Genomic DNA, 18060 nt, shown 5'->3' on the forward strand with positions numbered 1-18060 from the left:
ACCTGTTTGCCTGGCCTGCACATGACTTTTTTTATGGTGCAATTCTTTCTCCACCCTCTCGTCTACTGGAGTCTTACTGGGACAGAACTGTATGACACGTGTGAGACGGCTTCAGCAGATGCAGCTTTGTTGTTCGGAGTATCCGAAGGAGGACTTCCGACCAAGGATGTAAGGGGTTCCTCCTACTCCCGACATGGCGGGTTCGTCATGCCCAAACATGTCCCTAAGGCCTGTCTCGGCCACAAAGCCGCAGCTAGACACTCATTTACACCTGAGTTAAGTGAGGAAAATCGTGTAAAGTGCCTTTCCCAAGGGCACAGCAGCGGGATTCAAACCCGCAACCTCTCGGTCTCGAGCCGAACATGCCGCCACTGCGCCACGCGGTCCCACCATGTACGCATAATTTGTCATTTGTTAAAAAAAAAGGCCTAATTATAAGTAAAGTCTAACATCATGGTAGTGTTAACAAAAACCGAGTTTTTCACTGGCCATGGGCAGCTTCCGAAAAAAAGCGTCTCATAAACTAATTTTAACCACGACGATTTGAATGAATGAATTAAAATCAGCTGGGGTTTTCTCGCTATTCATATTTTCAGAATATGAATGTTTGTCAGTGTTTGTCAGTGTGATCCCAAATTCACTGATTCCAACACGTTATAGATGACAGGGCTCGAAATACTTTTTTCCTTGTACCTGCACTGGTGCAGGCAACGTTGAAAATTACCTGCACTAGACAAATTTTACCTGCACCACTCTGAATTTAGGAAGTATGGATCATACTAAAATTGTCCAGGAACCATTGATATTTTTTTTCTTTTCGTTTCATAGGTGGTAACAGTCAATGCAGCTAATAACAATCCACATACACCTACATCATAGGACATTTATGTACAAAACCCAGTATATGGACCAGTGAAGGTTAGGTGCAGGAAGACACCAGAAATACCTGCACAGCTCCAATTTTACCTGCACTAACCTGCATATGCAGGTGGTATTTCGAGCCCTAAGTCATTTGAAACATTCTCTGACAGAGCTAGAGCGAAGTGATCTTGTACCTTTAGACTTAATGAGGTGTGAAATATACACTATATTGTGGATGGTGTTTCTCCCCTGGTGATTTCCCTGGGGAGTGTTTCTCCACGAATTGTCAGGCCCTTTGTCGTTAAACCACGCTTTGTGTGCCAGACAATAACAGATTCAGCTTAGCCAGAATTTCCAAGAAGCACCGGGCAAACACAAAGGAACAAAGGGCAAGGACGTCCTTGCATAGGGTAACGCCCTCGGATATTGTGTAAGTATTAGAACTCGGATGGTTGAATTTTGAATATGGTGTCTAAACACACGGAAAAAAATACTCTCCCGAATTTGATTTTGAGAAATATGGTGTCAATGAAAAGGAATACTTCTTGCTAGTGGTGCGTACCTAGACCCATATTCAGGTTCAGGTCCGGATTCAGGTCCAACAGTTCAGGTTCAGGTCTTTATTAAAGTCATTGCATATTTTTGCACTAGAATTTTTTTGGGATGGGGAGGGGGGATGGTGCATATAAAATTGCATGTTAGCATGAATTGAAATGCAATGTGAAAAATACATGCCAGTGTAAACACGAAATGTTTTTTGTCTTTTTCCAGTGCAAATTTCGCCGTCTATGGAAGGTTTTAGATGGTTTAGAACAAAAATAGGGAACATAAGTGACAACTAGCATTTTGCAAGTCCGGACTTTGCTCTGGACATGTAGGGTTTTTTTTTTGGACTTGGACCTGAACATTTTTAGGTCCAATTCCAAGTCCTGGCTTTAGGTACGCACCACTACTTCTTGCATTGGTTGCATTGGGCAGACTGGAAAACGAAAATAACGCTGAACTATAACATGTCAATATAAAATATAGGCGTGCCAATGGAATAGTAAGAGATTCTTTTAAAAACTAGTATTCGTGATGTATTTGATCTGACAATTATTAAACAGGGCAAAGGAGAAGACGTGATGGAACAAGCACACGTTCACCTGTTGCACAGCTTTTACGTTTCTGTGCATAAAACTATCTATGCATCAAATGCAAAATTCGTGTGGCCAATTCCACCGTACATCAAGACATATATTACTACACATAAATAGAATATCCAACAAACAAAGGTGGCTTTATGTGTGTCAGGTTCAGAGATTCCAATCTGGTAGAGTAGGTGATTCTGTTAGTGGAGATCTGTACTTTTATCTGCGCATTTTGATATTTACTGAAAAGGCAGTGAGGACTCTTCAACTGAATTGACTTAAAACTCAAACTTACAAATGGGCGACCACCCGACACACCACTAGTCACTAGCATCCACATTGCTCTTTAATTAATTTCCGCTATGAGACTACTCACTGGTAGAGGGAAGCAACGTCCGCCCTTCCGAAGGATGTCCAAAACAGACCAACAGAACCAAGATGTCAACGATTCGGGAAAACCGCCACATTGCTGAAGATGCTTCCCTGTATGTGTCGTCTGTGCGACTGAAAACACACCCTATGTCACGGTTGAATCTTGATGAATTCTCTCTCTCTCTCTCTCTCTCTCTCTCACTCTCTCGATGGATTGGAACACTCCACACCTCAGCTATTGCGTGCGCCGCTGTGAGATATGGGCAGTCAGAAATGTTGACGATGTACAAACGTACAATGGCCCGATGATGTTCAATGATGCATACAGTTCCACGCCCTAGCTCCGATAGACGAACTTTACGATGATTTCTGTATCGAAAACTGTATCCTCTCGTCGATTTTCTCCTATCAATTCAAACAATATACACCCGACGAAAATGCAAAATGTTGCAGTTCCGTCCGCCTTGTGGAGAAAGTGTAAGTAATGGGAATACACAACGTTAGCGTAAGTAGTGCTGATTCGAATGTTATTATATTTTGTTAATGCTTATGCACCTGTGTGTTAATAATATTCCCATGAGACTTATTCGGCAGTGCAAGATGTCCAAATGATATTCATATCATATTTCATGACTAAGAAATGAGCAAAGAAAGAGTTCGGAGATGTCATACCTCCGTTAGCGACAGGGAAACATTGGCAGCCGTCTCGACTCAACACAAGATTCCTCGACTTAAGCAAGTAAGCAACGCATAAATTAACTATTTAGAGCCTTTGTTTCATCATGTCCGATTGAATATGCAAATAAATATACTCATTTTGAAATGAGTCTTTAAGCCAAAATTACACATGGTATCGTATGTGCGAGTGTCGATTCATTTGACAGAATTCCACGTTCACATGTCAAAATGAATTATGCAAATACAGTGCACATTTGTGCAAAGTGATGAACTTACAAGAGATTCAAATCCATACCATGTCCAGGACAAAAGATACAAAAGGGGTACAAAATCGTCTTCCAAACTCCTACCCACATACCAAATATTGTTACAATGCATCCAAAGGTTTTAAAGCTTATTTATAAGGCATCGATTCGACAAAAATACAGAAGAACACTTGTACGTATTCACCAGGATTCAAGGTCATTTCTTGTACCATGTCACGAGGACCAACAACACTGTTTACGCCTGTAATATTCCTGCACCCCCCGGAGACACCATGGCAGCGGTGTTTGTATTTTATGACATGGTGATGAATGGGCGTTTCTTTATTAGTCTGGCTGTACTATCAGCCAAGCTTACCCAACTATAGGATATTCAAGGGCTAACCTTGGGAGGGAAATACAGTATCATTACATAGAGCAATAGCTAACACAGAGGTAAGTACAATGATACAACAAAGTTCGCATAGCATTATTACAAAGAATGTACACGTGACGCTATAACACATGACATGGTAAATACTAACACTGTTGGTGTTACACTGAAAATAGCTTTCTTTCCGGTCAAAACTCATTGTTGCCATGGCAACAGCCCAAACAAGTTTTGAGGCCATTTTCACAGATTTTTGCATGTCGGCAACATGGAAATTGGGCAAGGTTAGGACCCGATAACCGCCAAAATACTTTAACGCAACGAAAAATTGAAAAGGATCTTGTTAGAATGATGCCTAGGCTTATACCAAATAGGTGTGATGTTGATGTACACGAAGCTGTCAGTCCATGGGCAGCCTCAAAACAATACCATGTTTGCAGGCATAAAAAAGTAATTTTTTGCCCAACTTTGAGGAGCAATAAGTCTCAAAGTGGTGAATATTTTTGCTTGAAATTTATAACAAGCATAGATACATAAAAAAGCTATTAACTGAATCCTTGCAAAGTTAGGGCTGTTACTTTGTTAGCGTGTGGTTACTACCGGAAGTAGGTCACTTTCCGTGATTTTGACAAAATGTGATTTTTCGCTAACTTTGACGTACGAAATCTGACAAACTAAAATGTTTCTTTGGTTCATATTTCTGTCAAACGTAGACCTTAATATTTTCTATCAACTGCATGTGAGGTGTCGGTGACGTTGCGCCGCGGCCGATATTTTTGTGGATATAGTGGGCATTCGCTAAAAAGACTTTTTTCTGGGCGTTCGAAAATCGTCAACTTTGATTTATGTCACTTCGGGTGGATGGATTGACTTGAAACTCAGAATTAATACATGGGAGCACAACGTGGACATATTCCATGCAAAAAAATGAGATTCGTGCAGCGTGGACTTCTCTAGAGTGGGCGTTTGTGGGCATTCGCTAAAGAGACTATGCGAGTTCGCGGTACCTAGCAGCATGCACTCTAGTCTCGTAAGCTAAGGGCACAACCCGCCGTACGTGCAATTTGTCCGTACGATTTTTTGGGAGGCCACGTCCGACACGTATTTCTGAAAACGTCGGGAACGACTGGCAAGAGCAGGGAGGGTGCATGTCACAAAGTTTTGCCTGCATGTAAAGTTCTACGGCGTGTCTGCGTGCTCCAAAATCCTACTTATTTGGCACGTAGACAGCACGTATTTGCACGTACGGCGGGTTGTGCTTTACTGCCATGGAAAAATGTTCGCGGTGGTTTTAAGTTCGCGAAAACCGCGAACATTTCTGCATTTACAGTGATGCTTGAATGGAAGCGCCACCTATCAGTTTTTGAATAAAGTACAAAAAGCCTCGATACCGGAAAGAATACCTTAACTGACCCCTGTGCAGATGTGACATGTCGGAAACAGTCATTCGAACCCAGGCGATCGGTCAGGTGGCTACTAGTAGCCTGTCTTTGTCATAACGTTATAGCCTATAGCGATATAGGCGTCAGAGGAAAGTCGTGAGCATCATACCGCGAGCGGACAGTATGGCTAAAGTGAGGAAGCCGAACACCTTCAGGAGAAAGAGAAGGCGTGACAACAACAAGGGGCCCCTCTCGGGGAAGTTTCAGCCCGGCCACACTCCGCCGAAGAGGCAGCCCCTCACGGAGGAAGATCACCGCCGAGTTGAGGAGATCCGTCGGCACAGGAGGGACGAGTGGGAGCGAGCACGTGAACAGGAAGGCAACTCTACTCCAGGTGGGATTCAGTGACCCCTGCAACAGCATTAGGCCATGTTGATTTAACTCTAGTTCACCTTTATCCGCGGGTTAACCTATGTCCGTTGTTCATAGAAAAAAAACCCAAGGTATTTGGGGATACCAAGTTGACAGACGGTGGTTTCAAACCGTATATTGAATGTCCGTTGACTTAGTACTGTATCCATAATTACTTTTTTTAAACAACGGATATAGGTTACCCCACGAATAAAGGTGAACTAGCGTTAATGATGTGGATGACATCCGTAGCCTCTTCCAGGCTCCCCAGGTCGCTGGAAAAATAGTAGAAATTGGCCAGATAGACAGAAAACACACCAGAGGAGCCAAGTTGGTTGGCCGAGGAGTACGGTTTGCGACCTAAGGTGTGTTTTCTGTCTATTTGGCCAATTTCGACTATTTTTCCAGCAGCCTGGGGAGCCTGGTAGAGGCTATACCTCCGCGCGCACATCAATTTTCGGCCGTTTCCAGAAATAAATAGAAAATTTCCACCATACTGATAATCGTACAAAGCAGCTTTAAAAAAAAAGGCAGATAGATGCCGTGGATTGCTAAAACAAATATCACAAAACGTATAAGAATGTCATATATGATTCCAGGGTCAAAGAAAAGTACTACTATGAATAGCGTAGAGTGTTTGTAATTCTTTCTAAAAAAACTCTATTCCAGGGAGGCTGCGGCCCTTACCAGCCGATCCTAAACAAGGAAAGAAGATGAGGAAGAAGAAGAAGAAGAAATAATTTCAGAACTTGTGAGGCTAACGGCTCATCGGTACGTTTGAAGGTTCTGGGGGATAGAAAGCGAATTCAAATCTTCAAAGTATTATTGAACCACTGCCGCTCAGACTGCCGTACAGAATTTACAGGTTCGTTGTACACCGGAGAAATTCTCTTTTCGACAAGCAAAATGATGAACAGTGGACCACGACCTCAATACGGACTGCGACCATTCCCACTAGTGTGTGCGTCGGGTGAGTGAAAAGATATGACAACAGGCGGGGTTCGAACTCACGACTTGAAAGACAGCGTTACTTAACCGTCGGATTACGCGCCAGTTTTAGACATGCTCAAAGTGGTACCAACTACTAAGCACCTACTATCATCTCAGAAGAACAAAAACAAAATATACCTCCAATTTTCAGAGTTATCAACGGAGGATTGATGAATGATGTGTCAAAAACTTCGTATTTTCCTAGAGCTAATGTAGATTGGAGCTCGTTGCTACCAAGTACTGTAGGTGCATAATTGCTAGATAGCATGAAACAATGCATGCAGTTAAGTACATGTAGCGAATGTTATTATTAGGTGTAGCAGGTCGTTCAGTGTAATATATCTAGTCATTTTTCAATATGAATTTTTGAATGGTAAATGGTTTAGAATTCTATACAACTTCCTGAATTATACAGTAACAATAAATACAAAAAAAATGTCATTCACTGTATTCTGCCAGGCGGGAGTCTGGTACATGGCGTAGTGGTAGAGATTATCACCGTCAGTGTGGTCAGGGCAGGGATACTCCGTCTTCCTCCAAGGGAAATGTATTCAGCACCAAGGGCAGATCACGTTGCGTCCCTCTCTCTTTGCTACCGGCACTACCATCAATCTCCAAGCAGCAGATCCTACGGTGCCATAAGATAGTATCAACGCTGGCCAGGGAGTATAGCCGGCTATTAATAGGGGAGTAAAACGGGCACTGGAGGTAAGTTTGATACTACATTTACGCACCGTGGATCTGGTTGGAGATTGACTACCATGGCTATTGCCCTTATGATCTCACACTACTTGTCCCTCCACTGAAAGCCTTTCAGCGCAACACTAGGTCTTCAAACTCACAACGCTATACTGTTCAATCACCGATCTCAAAGTCTTTCGACAGCAAGTTTCTTTCCCCGGCTGCCAAACTTTGGAATTCCCTCGATGACAACTGTCTCCCTCCTGTCTACAATCTATCAGTCTTCAAAACAAATGTTCCCCGCTATCTCGATGTATAGTTATTGCCTAACCAATCCCGTTAAAAACCAGATTTTGTGTGTGTAAGAAACCTTCGTCTTCCCAACACCTAACGTTACCCGCATACCAAATATCTTCATAACCCATCAAGGGGTTCTTGCTTTATGCTCAGTCTGACCAATCTGACTACAAAACCAGGAAACTCAGACGCGCGCGCGCACACACAAACACACACACACACACACACAAACAGGCACACCCAAAATAATATCTCGATTTTCAGAGATAGCTTAGTAAGATACGTATCCGGAAACACATTCTATTTTTATCACCTTGTGTACCACCCCCGTCAAATTTCCCAATGGAATGGTCCAAGGTCGAAACTTTGAACATTTCAGAGTTCAACGCCGTGAGTTTGTGGCGTGGCGGATGTTGTGTGTGATGACTGTAGCTATAGCCTGTGCAGTGCTACTCAATCGCTCGCTAATTGGGCCTCCTTCCATAGCTGCCTGACTTAAGTGGAAGGGCAGCTAGAAAGAAGTTAAGACTTAAAGTAAGTCAGGCTATGATGGCTCGCCCGTCTAGTTGGCGTTCGTCTGGCCTGTTCGCGTTTTCCCAGCGTTTGTTGTCGTCGGTTCCTCGGGCCCTGCTCGTGTGTGCAGCCGTTGTCGTGTTGTTGCTGTTAGCGTATCCTGCTTCCAGAAGTCTGTTAGACGTCAGGACGTGGTGTATTCTGACATCCAAGAGGTAAGGATTGTAACCTGATCCCATTCACCTTTCTTTCGCGTCCCACACAGAACCCGGAAGTTGTTAACTCAGCAGTACCAATAAAAACCACCAGGGGGATCATAATCTGATAATAATTTATTTGAGACCACCCTGCCAAATCTCATTTAAACAACCAATTCATAGCTTATTGAGTTAAACCATACATGCACAAACAGTCACCCAACGTTCCTACCTGTGCCAGAAGAACTCTACTCTACTAACGGGGGCCGCCCTAAGACGGTCCCCGTCGTAAGACGGAACGGATTTTTTGCTGATCTCATCATCCATAAGTACACCGTGTTTGTTACCACTGACTATGCTGATTACAAAGGTAAATAAACCAAGTCCATGCACACAGCTTTAATTTGCATTCCAAGTATACTTTAACATATTTACTTCATGTTTTTTTTTAAAAACAGAATTCTAACAGTAATGTTGACAGTGCTGAATCACTGCAGTCACCGGCCTCTGCGTATTGGCGGCTCGTGTCGCTAACTATACGAACTCTTTCAAGCAGTCACAAACTGCCATGATACACATAAATAAAGCTCCATAAAACACTATGAATATGGGTCTTCAAATGTTTGTTGAGTAGAAAAGCAACCAAGAGGAAGCGACATAAACATTGCCACCATTGTACTCCCAAGGGAGTGTGGCCGTGAAGGTGGCAGACTAGAGAACGCTCCAAAGATTTATTTGACTGTAACAAACGATTCGTGCTGTCTATGAAAATAAGACTTGATAGAGAGATGTAGATGATATTTTCATATAATCAGACAGAGTTTTGTTGATGTTGGCGGTGTCGTTTTTTCGCAATGGTATTTTTAGTCGGGCATTCACAATCAGTGCATTCAGCCCATTGCCCGTAAAAACATCAGCTGGATCGTTCTAGGTACAGCCTTCCTCATGTGAGACAAGAAGTACATACAGTCACGATTTTACTGTCAAAAGAAAGCTAAAATATGATACTATTAATTTTTCTTCTGTGTACTTAAATTTACCACTTACTTCTGAAGAGAGCAAAATGTAAAAAAAGCGTACCGAGTTAGGCACACTGTCCAGCGTAGCACAAAATTGGAAGGTTACATACACGAAATTGTCTCGCAGTGTTTGCCGCTTGTAACACGCAGCGCGAAAGGTTCATGAACCACATGAATGCATTTCTTATTCAAGTATGTTGTTCAAATCTATGTGTAAAAAATTCAGTCATCAAAATTTGACCACTCTCAGGCAACTAGCGATGGAGCGCCATGAGTTTGAGCGCAAGAAAAAGCGTACTGTGTTGGGGCACCTCCCGTTAGAGATATTAAACATCACTCTTTTTCCACATCTGACACCAAACCCAAAAGTTCTACTGCACTACCAACGAAAGCTGCCAGGGAGCCAAATTGATCATGTCTTTCATGTCATGACGAAACCACGCACTAGATTTTCATAAAAATCCATCAATTTTCTCTTGAGTTAATTCAAAGGTAAACTATTGCATGCACAAACAATATGCCCCTCCACCAAATCTTCTTCTCATAACATTACACGAAGATTTTTACATATTACTTCCAGATGTTTCTACCAAAGCGAACAAACCTCTGCGCAGTCCTCCAGCGGCAAACCCAACATAGTTTTCATCTTGGCGGACGACTACGGCTGGAACGACATCGGCTACCATGGATCGGTCATCCACACTCCCAACTTGGACAGGTGAGACTGCTTTGGCGTCACAGCCGGTTAGACAGGATATGCCTGAACAATGATAGCTTGATAGATTTGTCTTTTAAAAAAAAAAAAAGAAGAGTGTCAAAATTCATAATGAATTTATTGAACATTTCCCACAATGCCCCAAAAAAATGTTTGCGGTGGTTTTATGTTGCGGTTTTCGCGTTGCCAATTCACCGCAAACTCAAAACCACCGCGAACATTTTTCCAATACAGTATGTGACTACAGAAGATGGCGCTCCCGCGAACTCAAAACCACTGAGAACACTCCATTTTCCCTCTACAGCAAATTTAAATCCATGCGAACTTACATTTACAGTATTGCAGGTGTTAGAAAAGGTGATAATGATATTTATCTACCTACAGTGATGTAGACAGCTATGTAAAATTTGTCTTCACCTCCTTTACATACCAATTCATATTATGTTACAATTTTAAACTATCAATATCTGTGCACAAAACAAATCGCTTACCAGCAAGCTTTCGATCAGTCCTCTGATCCTTATCAAGTTGAAATGACGCAAAGCCTATTAAAAGTCACACATCCAGACCGGAAGTGTGACGTCAGCAAAGGGTCAAAGGTATTTGGAAGTTGGTATCGGCACCCGTGAAAGAGGATATTAGTGAAAGAGGCCATTTACATCAGAGCCCACCAACCTTCCCTCAACCGAAATGGGGGCCGATACCAACTGCCGTTAGCACCTTTGACCCTTTGCTGACGTCACACTTCCGGTCTGGATGTGTGACATAGGCTCTGGGTCATTTCAACTTGAGAAGGATCAGAGGAGTGATCGCAAGCTTGTTGGTAAGCACTTGATTTTGTGCACGGATATATGGTTTAAAATTGTCACATAGTGTTGAATACTGTTACAGATGAACATTCAAATATCAATTCATAGGGTACAAAACCTGGTCATTAACAGATCTGCTCAGAGTCACGGGTGAAAGGCAGTGGATACAAGCAGAAATGTTCAACCGTTTCCTAAATCATATCCAGTTGCTTGAGTGACTGCTATTTTGCATAGCTTGTTACCTGGATGTCTAACCTTCATCACACAGGTTTTCATTGAGGTTAAGGTAGCAATTAGCAAAATGTATTAAAAGATTACATTATTCATCATCATCATCTGGCCATGCTGGTTGCACGGATAGACATCATCAGATTCTCTCACTCCATCCTTCCCTTTTCTTGTTCTCGTTTATTGCACCTACTTTTTGCACCATCACCGATCATACTACTGTGCACCTACCTGACCAGGTTTTGGCCAGTACTTAGATAGATAGATAGATAGATAGATAGATCCTCCTTAGCCTTGGGCAAATCTTCAGCCAAGCAAAGTTGATGTAGACATGTTTTGCGTTACATAATTGAAGTCCATAAACATCATGTTTCTAATGTTGTTTGTGACAGGCTGGCAGCTGAAGGAGTGAAGCTGGAGAACTACTACGTCCAGCCCCTCTGTAGCCCATCCAGGTGTCAACTCATGACAGGGCGGTACCAGGTAAATGTGGATTAAGGTAGCAGAACACAGTTTTTTGTCTATGGGGATTTACATTCTTAGGATCCCAAAAAGAGGGGGTTCGATGCCTCAAAATTTACAGCAGGGTGCACTACAAGTTGTTAACAAGAATGAAATATTTTCAAGTTCAGGGTAGAGTCTACAAAATATGTGACAATGAGCTTAAGTTTACCTGTTCGTTTTCCTATAAAAAAACACTTTTATTCGACCAGCATACTGCAGCCGACACACAGCTGAGAATAGTATTTTGTTCAGAAATGTAATAGGTGAGTAGATACGGTCTCCTGGCTCCCGGGATTTGAACCGGTGCCAAACCTGTGCCCCCAGTGCCAATAACCACTACCCCAAAAGGTCAGACCATTTGGCATGGTAAGTTTGGTGGTGCTTGAACCCTACTGTGACAGAAAGGAATTATACTGTAAATGCAGTTCATGAGGATTTAATTTTGCGGTAGGACTTTTCGCGGTGGTTTTAAGCTTGCGGTAGCACCATGCACAGCCGCAGTCTCTTACTGCCATGGAAGAATGTTTGCGGCGGTTTTTAGTTTGTGGTGAAGCGGCCATTGCTAAAACAGCAAACATTGAAGCACCGCGAAAGTTTCTGCATTTCCAGTAATGTGCTCAATAGAGAAAATAAGACCAGTAATTTTTTTCATCTCCTGTCTCTCCCCAGATCCGTTATGGTCTCCAGCACAGTCTGATCTGGCCCCCCCAGCCCAGCGGCCTCCCCCTGGATGAAGTGACTCTCCCCCAGCGACTGAAGGAGGGGGGGTACTCCACTCACATCGTGGGCAAGTGGCACCTAGGCTTCTATAAGCAGGAGTACACACCCACACACAGGGGCTTCGATACCTTCTATGGTGAGTGCTGATTTCAGTTTATATAACTTTACTAACCTACTTATTTCTTGCAAACTTAGCCATTGTTCACCAATTCAGTACCCTGGACCCTTAAATCTCTGTTAGTTAGAAGTTTAATGTAAAATGGACAAACCCTGTTTTTGTGCCTTTAAGTCAGCTCATCACCCCGGTGACGAAACTTTTCTTGGTCCAATTCCCCAAGGCAGATGTCCCTAGGTGGTTAGTTTAGGCAGGACTCAGGTGGTGCATTTCTGTCTCCAATCCAGGTTTCCGTGTACTCTGTCCATTTTGCATTGACTTTGCCGTGGTCCGTCAGTGAGGAAAATACCCTTCTTGCTGACTGGCTCCCCAAGCGTACTATAGACTTTATTTGTCCAATTACTAACAATTAGACCACCAATCCGCGAAGCCTGGTAGAGGCTACAAAATTTGTGCCTCGGGAAGATATTGCACATTATTAAGGCCACGCTGACTTCATTTTCTGGATGACTTCCGTGCAACCATTGATTTTCGTCTGTTCTCCACAACAACAACAACAAACTGTGGCCACATGTCCCAGTATTGAATTTGTATCAGTTCTCCAAGCTTAGGGGTGGGTGCGGTTTTTTCATGTTGGGCCAGTCCTGAAAATCAGACCTTAAGAAAATCAGTGGACCGGCTGTTGGACTGGTTAGTAATTGAAAAGATTTCACCGGCTTACTGGTCCAACAAAATAGCAAGAGCGAACGATCGTAGAGGAGATTTGATTTTATCAAGTGTCTACAGTCAAACTTATAATCTAACTTAACAAACTCAACTAGCATTGTTTACATGAAGATAGAATACTCAACCAAGCAGATTTCTTTGTGGCAAAATAGACCTGTCTTGTTTTTGTGTATTGCCCATTTACAAACAATTGGGTCTAGGTTCAGGTCCGGACCTGGACCTGATCCTCTGGACCTGAACCATACCTTTTCTGTATTTTCTGTATCGGTAATTTTTTTGTATCGGTACCCACCTATCCAGGCTACTTGACTGGTGCTGAGGACTACTGGACCCACCGGCAGAAGGGCGGTTTGCCTGGACAGCCACAGACCTGGAGCGGGCTGGACCTCAGGGACCAGGACAGACCAGTCACGGACCAGAACGGAACTTACTCCACTCACCTGTTTGCTAATAAAGCCATAGAGATCATTGCTCAGCAAGACAAGAACAAGGTTAGCTAGTCCTGAGATTGTGCAACACATGCCTCACTCCACCCAGGTGTAAGAAATTACCAGACTTTGATTAAGGTGTGCAGTCTAAGTAGGGTGGACCAGAACAGAACTCAACCAGAGCAGAACTTACTCCACTCACCTGCTTGCCAAGAAAGCCATAGAGATCATTGCACAACAGGAGAAGAGCAATGTTTGGTGCAATTCATTGCACTGTACTATTAGGTAGAGTTTTTCAGATTTGCGGTAGCCATGTGAAGTACAAACATTGCAACCCTATAATTTGTGTTAATTTGCTCATTTTTCCATTTCTCTCCATGCTCCGTTCAAAATTCAGTAAGGAAGGCTACAAATCAAATTAGATTTGGCAGGTTGGTTTGACTCCACTTGCCTGTTTGCAAATTAAAGCCATAGAGATCATTGCACAACACGACAAGAGCAAGGTTTGGTGCAATTCGTTGAATACACTCGTTTGCAGAAATTGTGGGTAATATGTGTAAGTTGAGACAAAAACTAAGCACGTCTGGACATGGTTATGCAAATTGAGACAATGGTCCCAACCAGAACCGGTAACAAATTAGAAGCCTTTACCTTTGACATATTGCCCACAATTCCTGCTACAGCACATGTATTTTTATAAGTGTGGTCAAGCTAATTTAAAGGCCCTGACCCCAGACGTCTTCTTTTTTTCTACACAGCCTATGTTTCTCTTCCTCTCCTTCCAAGCTGTGCACGACCCTCTCCAGGCACCAGAGGAGGATATCAGCAGGTAGGAACTGTACATTACCATTCCGTGTACAGTTGTCCTAGACAGGACTTACCAACAGGAGATAGTGTTATACTGTAAATGTATCTAAGTTTGCGGTTATCTACTTTCACGGTAGCGGGAAAATGGAGTGTTCACGGTGGTTTTGAGTTCACGGTAGCACCATATACTTTAATCACACACTGTAATGGATAAATGTTTGCAGTGCTAACTTATTAGACTTTAAATGATGAAAGCTCATTGAAACTGTACCTCTGTTCTATATTTTATCTGACCTTTACCTCTTCCGTCATGACCTCAATGAAAAGCATCCTGTGGACGGATTTGAGCTTTCCTGAATAAACAAAGGTTCAAAGAAACTCATCTACAACTCTACTACATGTACCATTAGGTACAGCCACATCAGTGACACCAACAGGAGGGTGTATGCTGCCATGACAACCATCATGGACCAGGCAGTGGGGAACGTGACTCGTGCCTTGAAGCAGTACGGGCTCTGGGACAACACTGTGCTGATTTTCTCTACTGGTGAGTTAAGCTAAGGGCACAACCCGCCGTACGTGCAATTTGTCTGTACGTTTTTTTTTTTGAGACAACGTCCGGCACGTATTTCTGAAAATGTTCAAGCTGTACAGGGTAGGCGCGTCGCCCGTACTGGCACGTACAGGGGGCGAATCCGCAGCCCGATGGCACGCAAAGTTTTGCCTGCACGTAAAGTTCTATGCCGTGTCTTGTGCTCCAAAATCCGTTGGATTTCCAACGAGTTCGTACCGAGGCGGTACATACCACTTACGGATCCCAAAAGATTGCTGACGTTTTGGCACGTAGACAGCACGTATTTGCACGTTGCGTGGGTTGTGCCCTTAGCTTAAGGCTCTTTTTGTACGTGTACATTGTAGTAGTAGCGGACAAAGATGAACTAGGCTAAGCGTTATATGGTCTATGATAGTGTCTACAGCATCTATAACAATGTCTACAGACTGGGAAGACTGACTACCAAGAAAGACTGGATGCTGTAGCCGGGTCATACCAAAGACCCTTAAAAATGGTACATACTTCTTTCTCTGCTAAGTATGGAAGCTCAACACACTACACTACCAGTGGACTAGCCCCCTGCTGTAGTGCTTGCACCTATGTGTGGCCCCAGGGCTTTGAAGCGGAGATGGGCACCGGGCTCAATACATCTCATCAAGGAGGTTGACCCCCTTGTTCTGATGTATGGGCAACTTTAGCTCTCATGTTGTTATTATTACTACTATGGCCTATGGCATGATACTGTTTTCCATTCTTCAGACAATGGAGGTCGCGTGGACCGAGGAGGCATCAACTGGCCCCTGAGGGGATGGAAGGGCTCACTCTGGGAAGGGGGGATTCGTGGAGTCGGCTTTGTCAACAGCCCGCTGATCAAAGCCAAAGGCAGGACCAGCGACGCCCTGATCCACATCTCTGATTGGTTCCCTACTTTGGTGGGACTTGCCAGTGGTTCCACCAATGGGACAAAGCCGCTGGACGGCCACGATGTCTGGGAAGCCATCAGGTAGTGCTACTAGGGTAACTTTGTAAACAGTTTTATCATAGTTTTTTTGTATTTTTCCTCCCGACTGGTGTTACAATGTTAACAACCTAACTGCTGTATTCATGCAAAGCAAGCAAAGTAAAAAGAAGGGACTACGCATAACTTGTCACAGTAGGAATATTAAGTCTACAGACACTGGTTTCAAACTGAAATATTTTCATTGCAATATGTTTAAATGCAGCTATATGGTGTTGCTAATAATATGGCCCCCTCCTGTTGGATGTAACGCTACCTTTAGCTAGGCCTACTTTAGGCCTGTATTTGTGAGGGATGAGTAAATTGAATGAACGAGTGAGTGAGTGAGTGAGTGAGTGAGTGAGTGAGTGAGTGAGTGAGTGAGTGAGTGAGTGAGTGAGTGAGTGAGTGAGTGAGTGAGTGAGTGAGTGAGTGAGTGAGTGAGTGAGTGAGTGAGTGAGTGAGTGAGTAAGTGAATTTATGAGTGAATGCTGTTCAGCACCAGTGACAGGTGGGGTAATGTTATTGTAAGCCTGTATTTGTTAGTGAACACTGTTCAGCACCAGGGACAGGGATGCTTATGTTACTGTAGGCCTGTATTTGTGAGTGAATGCTGTTCAGCACCAGGGACAGGGATGGTAATGCTACTGTAGGCCTGTATTTGTGAGTGGTGTGTGTTCCGCAGCAGGGACAGGGATGGTAATGGTAATGTGGGCCTGTATTTGAGTAATGTTTAGTGTTCAGCACCAGGGACAGGGATGGTAATGTTACTGTAAGCCTGTATTTGTGAGTGATGAGTGTCCAGCACCAGGGACAGGGATGGTAATGTTACTGTAGGCCTGTATTTGTGAGTGTTGAGTGTTCAGCACCAGGGGCAGGGATTGTTATGTTACTGTAGGCCTGTATTTGTGAGTGATAAGTGTTCAGCACCAGGGACAGGGATGGTAATGTTACTGTAGGCCTGTATTTGTGAGTGATAAGTGTTCAGCACCAGGGACAGGGATGGTAATGTTAATGTGGGCCTGTATTTGTGAGTGATAAGTGTTCAGCACCAGGGACAGGGATGGTAATGTTACTGTAGGCCTGTATTTGTGAGTGATAAGTGTTCAGCACCAGGGACAGGGATGGTTATGTTACTGCAAGCCTATATTTGTGAGTGATGAGTGTTCAGCACCAGGGACAAGGATGGTAATGTTACTGTAGGCCTGTATTTGTGAGTGATAAGTGTTCAGCACCAGGGACAGGGATGGTAATGTTACTGTAGGCCTGTATTTGTGAGTGATAAGTGTTCAGCACCAGAGACAGGGACGGTAATGTTACTGTAGGCCTGTGTTTGTTAATAAACACTGTTCAGCACCAGGGACAGTAATGTTACTGCAGTCCTGTATTTGTGATTGCGCACTGTTCAACACAAGGGACAGGGATGGTAATGTTACCATAGGCCTGTATTTGTGAGTGATGTGTGTTTAGCACCAGGGACAGGGATTGTTATGTTACTGTAGGCCTGTATTTGTGTGTGATGAGTGTTCAGCACCAGGGACAGGGATTGTAATGTTACTGTAGGCCTGTATTTGTGAGTGAATACTGTTCAGCACCAGGGACAGGGATGGTAATGTTACTGTAGGCCTGTATTTGTGAGTGATGAGTGTTCGGCACCAGGGACAGGGACGGTAATGTTACTGTAGGCCTGTATTTGTGAGTGTTGAGTGTTCAGCACCAGGGACAGTAATGTTACTGTAAGCCTGTATTTGTGAGTGTTGAGTGTTCAGCACCAGGGACAGGGATGGTAATGTTACTGTAAGCCTGTATTTGTTAGTGATGAGTGTTCAGCACCAGGGACAGGGATGGTAATGTTACTGTAGGCCTGTATTTGTGAGTGTGAGGACCATTCAGCACCAAGGACAGGGATAGTAATGATATAATGGAGTAACCCTTGTTGTTCTGCAGTGATGGAAAACCATCTCCAAGGAGGGAGATCCTCCACAACATCGACCCCATGTTCAATACTGTTCCCAGTCCACGGCCCCACCAGTGGGGAGACCGTGTGTTCAACACGTCAGTACATGCTGCCATCAGGTCAGGGGACTGGAAACTGCTCACAGGATACCCAGGTACATTGGTGACTAGATTCACCACTGGATAAGAGATATGTTCTGAAAATCGCACACAAATAGTAGATGTGCCAAAAAAAGTTACTCAGGCAACTGGATATGATTTTGAAAACAGTCAGAGGTTTAGATAGTAGATAACCACCAACATTCTAACCACCTGTCACCATCTTCAGACTGCAGCTA

General features: G+C 43.6%; 2 protein-coding genes across 2 annotated transcripts in view; one reads left to right on the forward strand and one right to left on the reverse strand.

Annotated features, from left to right (window-relative positions):
* The window catches only part of LOC118409179, a 43965-nt gene extending 42532 nt beyond the window's left edge, over positions 1-1433 (reverse strand). The window contains exon 1 of the mRNA XM_035810047.1: positions 1424-1433. Coding sequence (XP_035665940.1) covers positions 1424-1433 — 10 coding nt within the window. The remainder of the gene's footprint in view (positions 1-1423) is intronic.
* A 6397-nt stretch (positions 1434-7830) lies between these two features.
* Positions 7831-18022, forward strand: LOC118407366 (arylsulfatase B-like). The gene is made up of 9 exons (XM_035807833.1): positions 7831-8163; positions 9745-9882; positions 11309-11399; positions 12090-12276; positions 13282-13472; positions 14168-14238; positions 14627-14763; positions 15529-15772; positions 17714-18022. The coding sequence occupies exons 1-9, from the start codon at positions 7982-7984 to the stop codon at positions 17907-17909; spliced, it is 1437 nt and encodes a 478-aa protein (XP_035663726.1). The 5' UTR covers positions 7831-7981; the 3' UTR covers positions 17910-18022.
* Positions 18023-18060: the final 38 nt, after the last annotated feature.

This window comes from Branchiostoma floridae, chromosome 2 (genome assembly GCF_000003815.2).
Source record: "Branchiostoma floridae strain S238N-H82 chromosome 2, Bfl_VNyyK, whole genome shotgun sequence".
Taxonomy (NCBI): Eukaryota; Metazoa; Chordata; class Leptocardii; order Amphioxiformes; family Branchiostomatidae; genus Branchiostoma; species Branchiostoma floridae.

What these genes read in the sequence shown, in the direction of transcription:
- LOC118407366 (XM_035807833.1), top strand. Translation starts at nt 7,982, where the DNA reads ATGATGGCTCGCCCGTCTAGTTGGCGTTCGTCTGGCCTGTTCGCGTTT. An exon ending in GGGCTTCGATACCTTCTATG is followed by an intron (nt 12,277 to 13,281) that starts GTGAGTGCTGAT and finishes CCACCTATCCAG; the next exon opens with GCTACTTGACTGGTGCTGAG. An exon ending in CTCAGCAAGACAAGAACAAG is followed by an intron (nt 13,473 to 14,167) that starts GTTAGCTAGTCC and finishes TTTTCTACACAG; the next exon opens with CCTATGTTTCTCTTCCTCTC.